The sequence below is a fragment of the Mobula birostris genome, chromosome 8 (genome assembly GCF_030028105.1).
Source record: "Mobula birostris isolate sMobBir1 chromosome 8, sMobBir1.hap1, whole genome shotgun sequence".
NCBI classification, from domain to species: Eukaryota; Metazoa; Chordata; class Chondrichthyes; order Myliobatiformes; family Myliobatidae; genus Mobula; species Mobula birostris.
Window position 1 is genome coordinate 115842470 of NC_092377.1, and position 13793 is coordinate 115856262.

General features: G+C 42.7%; 1 protein-coding gene across 2 annotated transcripts in view; it reads right to left on the reverse strand.

The window, feature by feature from the left end:
• LOC140201612 (probable methyltransferase TARBP1) overlaps positions 1-13793 on the reverse strand; it is a 398438-nt gene that overhangs the window by 313074 nt on the left and 71571 nt on the right. For both annotated transcript variants that reach the window (XM_072265981.1, XM_072265979.1), the window contains 2 exons: positions 11610-11709; positions 2895-3073 (listed from right to left, as the gene is read on the reverse strand). In XM_072265981.1, coding sequence (XP_072122082.1) covers positions 2895-3073; positions 11610-11709 — 279 coding nt within the window. The remainder of the gene's footprint in view (positions 1-2894; positions 3074-11609; positions 11710-13793) is intronic.

Below are 13793 nucleotides of genomic sequence, written 5' to 3' on the forward strand. Positions count from 1 at the left end.
AGCATGGAGGAACACCTGGAGAAACTTCTGAAATGCCCACTTCGCTGCCGCTGCTACTGTGCGATCGAGAATCTCCAGAGGGGAAGGCCCCAAATCCTCGGCTTTGCCTATTGCCTGTTGCCGGGGCTGGGGTCGAAGCGCTCAGCAGAGATGGTGCTCGGTGTCGGAGAGCTGGTCGGAGGCTCGGAGTTTTCGGACAGACTCGGAGTCGGACTGTGGTCGGATGCTTCCAGGATGCTGCATCGGCAAGTTTGAGGCACTGGAGGTTCACCATCTGCATGAGATGATGGGACTTTCAAGAGACTTTGAGACTTTTTACAGTGCCCATGGTCTGTTCTTTATCTAATTACGGTATTGCTTTGCACTGTTGTAACTATATGTTATAACTATGTGTTTTTTGTCAGTTTTTCAGTCGGTTTGTCATGTGTTTCTATGATATCATTCTGGAGAAACATTGTATCATTTCTTAATGCATGCATTACTAAATGACAATAAAAGAGGACTGCATGTCCTCATAATTTAATCTAATCTAATCTACTGGACGATAGCCATTAAAGCAGCTCACACTGGTATAATTGTTGCCCTTTTGAAGCAGGTGGGAACTTCCAACTGAACCAGTGAGAGATTGAAAATATTTTTGAACACCCCTGCCAGTTGGCTGGCAGAAGTTTTCCATCAGAGCCTGCCACCTTGCAAGGAGCCACCCTCCTGAAAGACAGCCTGGCGTTGGCCTTCGAGACAGAGTTCACAGGGTCACTGGACGCTTCAGAGATCCTCATAACTGTATTTTTATTCTCCCTTGCAAAGTGGGCATAGAAGGCGTTGAGCTCATCTGGAAGCGAAGCATCACTTCCATTCATGATGTGGGGTTTTCTTTGTAGGATGTAATGGCGTGCAAACCCTCCAACATCGCCTCTAACCTCTCTCGGAATTGTTTCTTAACTCCTGAAATAGCCCTCCGCAAGTCATACATGGTTTTCTTGCACAGACCGGGGTCGCCAGACTTAAATGCCACAGATCTAGCCCTCAAGAAACTTCGAATCTCTTGGCTCATTCATAGTTTGGGAATGTACAGTAAGAATTTGTAAGCACACACTCAACCCCACAGGTTTTAATGAAGTCAGTAATAACTGTAGCATACTCATCCAGACTCGAAGATGAATCTCTAAGTACAGTCCTGACCGCTGATTCAAAGCAGTCCGGTAAGCGCTCCTGTGCTTCCTTTGTCCATACCTTCTTGGTCCTCACTATTGGTGCTGCAGCCTTCAGTCTCTGTCTATACTCAGGGAGTAGAAGTACAGCCAGGTGATCAGACTTCTCGAAGTGAGGGCATGGAATAGCACAGTAGGCTCTCTTGATGGTGGTGTAGCAGTGGTCTAGTGTGTTGTTTCCTCTGATACTACAAGTAATTTATAAATATTTAATGACTTTTTCAAACTGGCCTGGTTAAAATTCCCCAAAATGATGGAGAAGGCATCAGAATGTGCAGTTTCGTGCCTGTTGATTACATCGCTCAGTTTGTCCAGAATCTGTTCTGAGGTGAAATGTATGTCGCTACGAAAATAATCGCTGAGATCTGAGGCAGGGAAAATAGACGACACTTGATCGTGAAATATTCCATATTCAGGGCACTGGATTGGAAAAGCACAGCAACGTTAGTGCACCATGAGGAATTGATCATGAAGCACACACCTCCACCTCTGCTTTTGAGAGATTCGACAGACCTATCTTGGCAGTGTATAGTGAACTATTCAAATTGTTTGGTCCGGCACACAAGGGTTAACCAAGAATCACCACTCTACCTCTGAGATAGTCAGTCTTATTTACCAGAGACAGTACGTTTGCCATCAAGATAGTTGGTATTGGGAGTCAAAAACCATGTATTTTTTTTTTAAACACACAATTAGTCCAGTGTGGTGACCCCGCTTCTGCTGGCAGCTTAAATGAACAGTCCGCTGGCCACTGTCTGATCTAGTTCCATCAGTTTTGAGCAGTGATAGATTGTCTAATCTTATTAAAACATCATTACTGACTGTACACACCTGAGATGCAGTTGTGGCTCTCGGCCATAACAGGCTAAAACAAGAATATTTGCTGATTTCCATCATTAATATCAGAGCAGCCAACCAAGCCGGAAGTAATGATGTCAGATTGTCCAGCCTGCTGTTCCCTGGTTTGTCCTTGCTACTCACTTTAAACAATAGAATAATGTTCTCCACCTCCCCATCTTTAGGAATTTCACCAGTGACTAACGACGAAGGAAATATCCCCACAAACTCGTCTCTAGCCTCCCAAAAAGTCCGAGAGTGCACTCAGTCAGGCCCGAGGGATTTATCCACCATACCGCACTTTGAGCATCCCAGATAGTTTCAGGTCTCTGTTGCAGGTCAAATTTACAGGAAGCTTCTTGGGAACAAAACTGCGAGCTCGGGGAACAGTCAGTGCAGGCTGCTTGTGGTACTGTTAGTGCTTTGTCATCCCCAATGAACTCAGTAAATTCTTTACGCTTTATGTGAAACCATGACAGATAGGTCAAATGTTCATTCCCAGCTTGCCTCCAGTATCACTCCTCCTACACAACAGTTCTGAAGAGAGTGTTGGGTGGGGGAAGACAGAAAGTGGGGGGGGGGGGGGGAGAAGACAGAAGAGGGGGACCAGACAGAGGAGCGGGGGACAGACGGGTGGGGGGAAGAGGGGGGCAGATAGGGGGACGACAGACAGAGGTGGGGACAGGGGGGGACAGAGAGACAGGAGGGAGACACCAAAAAGAGGGAGAGACAAACAGAAGAGAGGGAGAGATGGGGGGGGCGGGTGGAGAGAGACAGAAGAGAGGGAGAATCTACAAACCATCTCAAATCTGCATCTCAAATTCTATATTTTAAGGGGTAACTAACCTTCTGACGTTGTTGTATTGTGCTTTGGTACGGACATCTTCAACAATTTCAGCAACAGTTGCAAGCTCTTGTCTGCTTTCAGTATAGGTAGGTAAGCATGAGCATTCAACTTTGTTAAGGTATCCAGAAGTGGTTGTAAGAAACAAGCCAAGGCATTCTGATCCCCAGTGTATATAGCACTAAATTTAAAAAGAAAAAGCATTAGCAGAAGCATTTGGAGAGGACACATTTTTAAACTTTGAACAAATGACAAGTTTTTAATTTTGAAGCACTTCAGTCCTAGAAGACCAGAGACAACGTGGTCAGGTGCTGGCTGGTTCACTCACTGGCAAAGTGCAGCCCAAGGATATTCAATTGAAGGTGTAGTTGCAAGAAAAAAAATGTGAACCCTTGCGATACCCGGTGCTCTGCATTAATCACTCATAAAATGTGGTCTGATCTTCATCTAAGTCACAATAATAAACAAACACAATCTGCCTAAATAAATAATTGTACTTTTCATGTCTTTATTGAACACATTGTCTAATCATTCACAGTCCAGGCTGGACAACGTATATGAACTCTTGTATTTAATAACTGGTAGAACCTCCTTCAGCAGCAATAATCTCCACCAAACGTTTCCTGTAGCTGCTGATCAGACTTGCACAATGGTGAGGAGGAATTTTAGACCATTCCGCCATACAAAACTGGTTCAGTTCATCAATATTTCTGGGATATCTTGCATGAACAGCCCTCTTCAGGACATGCCACAATTGGGATAAAGTCTGGACTCTTACTTGGCAATTCCAAATGTCATGTGTGAAGCCAAGCAGAGCTGCAGAACGGATGATGCTAATGAGAGATAATGAAAGAAAATGGAGAAACATTCAAAATGCTAATAAGAGAGAAGAGAGAGATTAACAAGAAAGAGACACAAATCAGATGTTGGCGTCTGCCACAGACCGTTTGCTTTGAACCTGAACTGTTTGAAGTTTGATGGACAGGTGATACCCCATCAAGGGGATAAAAATAGCCGGTTTGCTAAGGCACGAAACACACATGCCACAAGACCCTGGAAACAGCAGTGTACCCCACAAGTTGGTGGGAGTTTGGAGGACCGGTTCGCAGGAATCGGTCGGAGGCTCACAGGGTGTAAAGGTACGATCAGTGGGAACCTGGTATGTATCCGCCCTTGCCTGGGTGCCGGGTTCACCACGGAAAAACGATCGCATCCGGAACGGAGGGGTCACAGTCGGTGACCACAGCTGGATCAGAAGGCATCAAAAGGTTTTTGAAACCAACTGCATCTCTCACTCTCTCTCTCCAATGGTACAACAACAGCGATTACTTCGAACTGTACTAGACTGAACTGAACTCTGCTTCACCTTAAGACTGATCATTTTACCCCTAGACTGCGATAGACCTTGGTTGATTCCTATTACCCTATTTCTGTGTATATGTGTATACTATCATTGCTAACCTGTTACATTTATATCCTTGCGGTTAGTGTACTGTATTACTTATTTCTTTAATAAAACTTTATTAGTTCCTACTAATCACAGACTCCAATGAGTGTTCCATTTCTGCTGGTTTGGCAACCCAGTTACAGGGTACGTAACACAAAACACAAATTTTATTCTTTTGAAACCATTCTGTTATTGATTTACTCTTGTTTCAGATCATTGTCCTGTTGCATCATCTAACTTCTATTAAGCTTCGGGCAATGGACCACTAGCCTGACATTCTCCTGTAAAACGTCTTGATACAATTTTGAATTCATTGTCCCTTCAATGATTGTAAGTTGTCCAGGCTGTGAGGCAGCAAAGCAGCCCCAAACTATGATGCTCCTTTCATCATGCTTCACAGCTGGGATGAGGTTTTGTTGATGGTGTGCAGTGCATTTCTGCCAAAGAAAAATAAACTTTTGTCTCATCCAACCACAGAACATTGTCCCAGAAGTGATATAGAACATCCAGGTGGTCTTTTTCAAATTTGAGACGTGCAGCAATGCTTTGATTTTGAGAGCAGTGATTTCCTCTGTGGTGTCCTTCCATGAACACCATTCTTGTTCAGTGTTTTTCTTATTGTGGACACATGAACAGAGACTTTAGCAAGCTCTAGAGATTTCTGCAAGTCTTTTGCCATTACCTGGGTTCTTTTTCGCTTCCTTCAACATTGCACATTGTGCTCTCGGTGTGGTTTTTACAGGATGCCCACTCCTAGGGAGAGGAGCTATCAAACTGAATTTCCCCCATTTGCGGACAATTTTTCTTACTGTGGACTGAGGAACACTTAGATCTTTAAAAATGCTCTTGTAGCCTTTTCCAGCTTCATGTATCTCTACAACTCTTCTAAGGTCCTCTGAAAGTTGTTTTGATCAAGGCATGACGCATATAAACAGATCTTTCTTGAGAAGAGCACGCTCTGTCAGTAACCTGACTTTGTGTGTCTTTTTTAAAGGGCAGGCACCTCTACAACCCATACCTCCAATCTCATCTCATTGATTGAAACACCTAACTCCAAATAGCTTTTGTAGAAGGCATTACCCCAGAGGTTCACATAATTTTTTGAACCTGGACTGTGATTGTTTAAATGGTGTACTCAGTATTGGCAAAAAGTAGTACAATTGTTTGTGTGTTATTAGCTTTGGCAGATTGTGTTCGTCTATTTTTGTGACTTAGATTAAGAACAGACCACATTTTATGAATAATTAATGCAGAAAACCAGGTAACTGCAAAGGTCCACGAAGTTTTTCTTGCAACTATACCTGACACTCAGATCATTCCCTCCAAGGTCAATCAGTGACACAACTTCTCAAATATGCCTGTGTGAATGGAATGGTTTGCTAGTTTTTGTGCTCAGATCAAATAAAGGATGTGCTAGCATTGGAAAGTGTCCAAGGAGGTTTGTAACAATGATCCCAGCAATGAAAAATTAACCTATGAGGAGCATTTTTAATGGCTCTCACCTGTACTCACTGGAGTTTAGAAGAATGAGGAGGGTAGAAACCTATTGAAAGGCCCGGATAGAGTGGATGTGGAGAGGATGTTTCCAATAGGAGGAGAGTCTAGAGGGTGTAGCTTCAATAAAAGGTGCCACATACGAGGCTGCTTAACAAGATAAATTCCTGTGACTTTACAGGAAACATACTGGCATGGATAGAGGAATGGCTGACAGACAGGAGGCAGCCAGTGGGAATGAAAGGGAACTTTTCTGGTTGGTTGGCAGTGACTAGTGGTGTTCCTCAGGGTCAGTACTGGGACTGATACTTCTCACATTGCTTGTCAAATATTTGGATAATGGAATTGATGGCTTCGTGGCAAAGTTTTCAGATGATACGAAGATAGGTAGAGAGGTAGGTAGTGCTGAGGAAGCAATGCAATTGCAGCATTGACAAAATTGGAAGAATGGGTAAAAAAGCGGCAGATGGAATTCAGTGTTGGGAAATTTATGATAATGCATTTTGGTAAAAGGAAGAATAGTGCACATTATCTAAATGGGGAGAAAATTCAAACAGAGGTGCAAAGGGACTTGGGAGTCCTCACACAAGACTCCCAGAAGGTTAATTCACAGGTTGAGTCTGTGGTAAAGAAGGCAAATGCAATGTTGGCATTTATTTGAAGGGGAATAGAATATAAAAGCAAGGAGATAATGCTGAGGCTTTATAAGACACTAGTCTTACTAAGACACAGGTCACACTTGGAGTATTGTCAACAGTTTTGGGCCCCATATCTCAGAAAGGATGTGTAGTCATTGAAGGAAGTCCAGAGGAGGTTCACGAAGATTATTCCGGGACTGAAGGGATTAACATATGAGGGGCATTTGGCAGCTTTGGACCTGCACTCACTGGAATTTAGAAGAATGTGGGGGGTGGAGGGGAATTATCATTATAACCTACCAATTTTTGAAAGGACTAGAAGGACTAGATAAGGTAGCTATGGAGAGGACACTTTCTAGGTGTAAAAGAGAATGAAATAATTGTTATGCTCGATCAATAAGCCAAAGAACACAATAATAAAAGAACAATAAATATAAATACATAAGATAGATTATACACATAGATTGATTGCATGGCCAGAAAGTGCACTGAGCACAGGAGTGTCTGTACACAAGGTGATTGACATGAAATGATAAAGTACAGGTGCTGAGGGATGCAGTGGGTTAGTGGTAGAAGCGATAATCAGCCTTACTGCTTGGGCAAAGTAACAGTTTTTGAGTCTGGTGGTCCTGGAGCGGATGTCAAATAGCCTCCTCCCTGATGGGATGGGACAAGGGCAGATGTTACTGTCCCTTTTAATGCACCTTTCTGCATTCATTTCCTTGATGGTGGGTAGGCTGGTGCCACTGATGCATCAGGCAGCTTTGACTACATGAGCTTTCCTGTCCACTCCAGAGCAGTTTCTGTACCATACAGTGTTGCAGCATGTTAAGATGCTCTCTACAGCATATCTGTAGAATAATGTACATTGTCCAGCTCTCTTCAACTTCCTCAGGAAATTGAGGTGTTGGTGAATTTTTCTGATTGTGTGGGATGTGTTCTGGGACCATGAGAGGTTGTGTGAGATATGCACTCCCAGGAACTTGAAACTGCTCACAGTTTCCACTGCTGTGCCACTGATGTAATGAGGGTTGTGAGCGGTGTGAGTTCTTCTGAGTCAATAACCATCTCCTATTTCTCATTGACATTGAGGAAGAAGTTACTTGTCTGACACCAGGCCTCACGCTCCTCCACTTCCTCTCTGTAGGCCGTCTCATCAACCATGATTGAATTGCAGAGCTTCTTCTTCTTATCGTGTCCACGGACAGTCTATACATGGCCCAGCCAGAACTGGACACATTTTTGCAGTTTTCAGCTTCTCTAACCCTGTATACAAACTGCACAATTGCAGAGCAAATAGGCAAATTATTTTCATCTTATCTTCATATTATCTTCAAAGTTCAAAGCTTCAAAGTAAATTCATTATCAAAGTACATTTATGTCATTGTATACAACCTGAGGTCCATTTTCTTACAAGCATCCTCAATAAATCAAATCAAGTTCAATTATTATTCAAACCAAACATGGATACAGTCGAACAAGAGATCATTCCTCTGGGGCCAAGGTGCATAACATATATACAAAATAGCGAGAGAGATTAAAAAAAAAACACATTTATGCAAGAAAACACATGTACAGTCCAAGACCCTGAGCAACATACAAATTTATGTACAGATCCCAGCAATCAGACTATTATTTAAATGGGGAAAGAATTCAAAGTTCTGAGATGCAACGGGACTTGGGAGTCCTCATACAGGATACCCTCAAAGTTAACTTCCAGGTTGAGTCAGTAGTGAAGAAAGCGAATGCAATGTTGGCATTCATTTCTAGAGGAATAGAGTATAGGAGCAGGGATGTGATGTTGAGGCTCTATAAGGCGCTGGTGAGACCTCACTTGGAGTACTGTGGCAGTTTTGGCCTCCTTATTTAAGAAAGGATGTGCTGACGTTGGAGAGGGTACAGAGAAGATTCACCAGAATGATTCCAGGAATGAGAGGGTTAACATATGAGGAACGTTTGTCCACTCTTGGACTGTATCCCTTGGAGTTTAGAAGAATAAGGGGAGACCTCATAGAAACATTTCGAATGTTGAAAGGCATGGACAGAGTGGATGTGGCCAAGTTGTTTCCCATGATGGGGGAGTCTAGTACGAGAGGGCATGACTTAAGGATTGAAGGGCGCCCATTCAGAACAGAAATGCGAAGAAATTTTTTTAGTCAGAGAGTGGTGAATCTATGGAATTTGTTGCCACGGGCAGCAGTGGAGGCCAAGTCATTGGGTGTACTTAAGGCAGAGATTGATAGGTATCTGAGTAGCCAGGGCATCAAAAGTTATGGTGAGAGGGCGGGGGAGTGGGACTAAATGGGAGAATCGATCAGCTCATGATAAAATGGCGGAGCAGACTTGATGGGCCAAATGGCCGACTTCTGCTCCTTTGTCTTATGGTCTTATGGTCAATCCAGCCTGACATTCCACTGGTTGAACACTGGACAGCAGCACCAATAGAAGAGGCCAGCCTCCAACCGAGCACAAACACAAAACTATGCTGCCTCCAGTGTCTCCTCACCTGGACTGCAGCAGCAGGCAAGCCTGCAGCCAGAGGCTTAGTCTTCACTACAGCCACGGCCACGCTGCTGCCTCATCACCTGTCTTTCCACCAAACAAGGGAAACAGGTCTGCAGCATCTTACATTATTAGTGTCCAACAGAGTCTTGCAATCGCAATAGAAACATCCAAGAAACACTCACGGTTACACTGCACACTGTTTCATGCACCAATTCTGATGCCTTCGCATAGCACGCAGTAACACGGTCTGCAGCCAGGTCAGTTCCTCTGAACACTGACTGGCCAGAACACCAGCTTCTCCTTCTCTGACACATCTGCCTGCTCCTTGACACCAGCCGGTTGCTCCGAACAACAAGCAAATCACTGGTGCAGTAGACTTGCAGCACCTGTAGTTCTTGGACTCCAGTATAGTCTTACGGTCATAAAAAACATGTTTGAAAAAGAAAAGTGCACCTTTGGTTGCTGTCCTCCCCCCCACCCCAAGAGGCTGCTGCATTTGAACACAGTACCATCTTACTTAATTACTTTTGCTTAAAATCGCTTAAATTCAATAACCACAATAGAATCAATGAAAGACTGCACCAGCAGGGTGGTCAACCAGTGTGCAAAAGACGAAAAAAAGTGGGCAAATACAAAAAGAAAAAGGACTAACAATAATAATAATAAATAAATAAATAATCAATAAATATTGAGAATAAGAGATGAAGAGTCCTTGAAAGGGAGTCCACAGGTGGTGAAACAGTTCATTGATGGGGTAAGTAAATTTGATAAGGTTATCCCCTCTGGTTCAGAAGCCTGAGGGTAGATGGTAGAATGTAGTAGTACAAGTCCTGTGTCTCCAATATCTTCTTCCTGATGGTGTGGTGGGGTATCCCTGATGACGGATGGTACTTTCCTTCAACAGTGCTCCATGTAGATGTGCTCAACTGTGGGGACAGGTTCACCCATGATGGACTAAGTCATACCAATTACTTTTTGTACGATTTTCAGTTCAAGGGCATTGGTGTACCAGGCTGTGATGCAGCCAGCCCGCAAGTGAGGAAATGGAAGATCCAATTGCACAAGGTGGTATTGAGGTCAAGGTCTTGAAGCTTATTGATTAGTTTTGAGGGAATGATAGTTTTGAATGCTGAGCTATAGTCAATAAAGAGCATCTTTGCTGTCCAGATGTTCCAGGGTTGAGTGAAGAGCCAATGAAATAGCATCTGCTGTGGACCTGTTGCTCTGCTAGGCAAATTGGAGGGGAGCTAGTTCACTTTTCAGGCAGGAGTTGTTTTGTTTCATCACCAACCTCTCAAAACACTTCATCACTGTAGATGCAAGTGCTGCTGCATGATAGTCATTGAGGCAGATTACCACGCTCTTCTTAGGCACCAGTGTAATCTTACAGTCTATGTGCTTGAACAGATTCTATCCATTGTAAATAACACATCCCTCCACTGTAGAAAATACAGCAAGGCAAGTGGTACAGCTGGTAGAGTTGCTATCTCCCAGGTTCAGAAAGTGCCAGATTTGATACTGACCTCTGTGTGTACTTGCAAGTTCTTCCAGTCACCATGCCAATTTCGACCAGGTGCTCTGGTTTCCTCCCACATATGAAAGACCAGTGTAAATTGCCCCTGGTGTGTAAGATAGTGATGGAAGCTGCAGGGAGCTCGTGGGAGCTTATTGTCGTATATTCCCACAATTCACAAATAGCCTACTGTAGGCCAAAAGAAGGCAACTGATATAAGAATCTGCATAAAGTACAAACAAAAACAACTGCAAATTCTCCCAATAAGAACAGTATAACTTCTCAAGAAAAATGCAGTGATGTCAGGAAAGAAGCACGTTATTGACGTGAAAGCAAACACAATCAGCTCCATGCTACCTGGATGCCCTGACATTTTATGCAGGCATTTGGCACCGAAAGTTGTGTTCTGTTCTGCTTGTCTCATTACAGGAAGAATGTGGAAGCTTTAGAGAGGGTGCAGAGCAGATTTACCAGGATGCTGCCTGGACTGGAGGGCATGTTGTATAAAGATAGATTGAGTGTGCAAGGGATTCTCTCCTTCGAGCGAAGGAGGATGACAGATGACTTGATAGAGGTATACAAAATGATTAGAGGCAGAGATAGAGTAGATAGCCAGAGGTTTTTTTCCAAAAGTATAAATGGTTAATACAAAGGGGAATAATTTTAAGGTGATTGAAGGGAAGTATGGGGGTGGGATGTCAAAGGTAATTTTTTTTTTTTTTTTTAAAACACAAAAATGGAAACAAATACATTAAGGGCAATAAGAAATTTTAGATTGGCACATGGATGATAAAAAAAATTGGAGGGTTATATAGGAAGGAAGGGTTAGATTGATCTTAGAGTAGATTAAAAGGTCTTCAAAACATTATGGGCTGAAGGGCCTGTAATATGCTGGGTTGTTCTATGTTCAATGAAAAAAATAGAAAAACGCTGAAAGACTAATTTCAAAATGTGTCACTAAGAAAATTTCAGGCACTGTAATGTGATAATTAATTCCAGCATTACTTCTTCACACTCACTTCAACTCACCAATTTTAACCCACATAGGGCAGAAACAAGTTTTACTTTTGATTTGCACTCAAAATAATAGAACATATGTGTATGGAACAACAGACATTACCCTTCAGCGCAATGTTGCTCTTCAACGTCAGCAGCAAGGAGAATCATTTGAGCAACGAGCTGGGCCTCAAACCAGTCCGGCAGGTAACTGTCCTTTTCCCCTGGTTATCAAGAAAACAGAGCCAACAGAGGTTAAGTATATTCTCTACGAAATGGAGAACTTTATTGCACCATCCAGATTCAGCCAGTCTTGGACTTCAGACAAGTCCAGTCTCGCAAATTTAGCTCAGAATTTCTACAATCCTGCAATATTAGATTAAGGAAGCTAGGGCTTTTCTTTTTGCAGCAAAGGAAGATGAGAGATGACTTGATAGATCTCTGTGAGAGGTACTGACAGAGTGGGTGGATACCTAGCACCATTTCAACAGGGCAGAAATGACTAATACAAGGGGGCATAATTTTAAGATGAATGGAGGAGAGTTTAGGGGGAATCACAGGAAGGTTTTCTTTCTGTTAAAACAGAGTTGTGGATTCATGGAACGCACTGACAGGGGTCGTGGTAGAAGTAGATACATTTGGGACTTCAAAAGACTCTCAGATATGCACATGGAAAGAAAAACAATGGAGGGCTATCTGTCAAGAAAGCTTTAGACTGAAGATGTTGGCACAAAATCATGCACAGGAAGGCCTGTACTGTGTTATGTTCTATTAATTCAAGTTATAATTGGAAGGTAGGTAGGAGGTAGTGGTGAGCGCAGGTGCTTTTTCACATGGGAAAGAACAGATTGCACATTTCACAAACTCAGGACATTCCAAACTACCTAACAATTAATAAATTAGTTTTGAAGAATACTTACGACTGTAATGTAGAAAGTACAAAAAAGATGTTCTGCACTACAAATCCCCACAAATAGTAACGTGTCAATGAGTACTAATAAGACATAGAAGCACAATTAGACCTCTCAACCCCATTCTTCTGCCTTCTCACTGTAACCTTTAACATATCAACCTCTGCTTTAAAAATGTCCCATCACTTGACCTCCACAGCTGCCTGTTGCAATGAATTCTATACAATCATCATACTCTGGCTAAAAAAAATTCCTCATCTCTGTTCTAGATGGCTGTGTCTTAAGACTCCCCCACCTTGGGAAACATCCTCTCTGCATCCATTCTTTTAATATTCAACAGGTTTAAATGAGATAACCCCTCACTCTTTTAAACTCCAGCAAGTACAGGCCTGGAACCATCAAACACTCCTCATACATTAACCCTTTCATTCTCAGAATCATTCGCATAAACCTCCTCTGGAACCCTTCCAATGCCAGTACATCTTTTCCTAGATAAGGAGCTTAAAACTGTTCAAAATACTCCAAGTGCTTCTGACTAATGTCTTAAAAAGCCTCAACATAAATTCTTGCTTTTATATTCTCATCCTCTCAAAATGAATGCTAACGTTGTATTTGCCTTCTTCGCCACCGATGGAACCTACAAGTTAACCTTTAGGGAATCCTGCACGAGGACTCAAGTCTCTTTGCATCTCTGCTTTCTGAGTTTTCTCCCCATATAGAAAATAGTCTATGCCATTATCCTTTCTACCAAAGTGCATGGCCATACACTACCCTACACCATATTCCATCTCCACTTCTTTGCCAATTCTCCCAATCCAAATCCTTCTGTAGATTTCCTGATTCCTCACCACTACAGAGAGGAAGAGGTGAAAAATTTCTTAAATGCATTTATTTTAATGTTAGGAGCATTAAAATAGCTTAGAGCATGGACTGATACCTGGAAGTATGATGTTGTAGCTATTAGTGAAACATGGTTGGAGGAGGGGTGTGATTGGCAACTAAATATTCCAGGATATCGTTGCTTCAGGTGGGATAGAATTAGAAGAACAAGAGGGGGAGGTGTTGCATTGCTTGTCAGAGAAAATATTACAACGGTGTTCTGGCAGGATAGATCAGAGGGCTCGTCTAGGGAGGCTATTTGGGTGGAATTGAGGAATGGGAAAGGTGTAGTAACACTTATAGGGGTGTATTATAGACTATCTAATGGGGAGCGAGAATTGGAAAAGCAAATTTGTAAGGAGATAGCAGATATTTGTAGTAAGCACAAGGTTGTCATTGTGGGAGATTTTAATTTTCCACATATAGGCTGGGAAGCCCATACTGTAAATTCCATCTGGGTAGCCTCCGACTTGATGGCATTAACATTGACTTCTCAAACTTCCGCTAATGCCCCACCT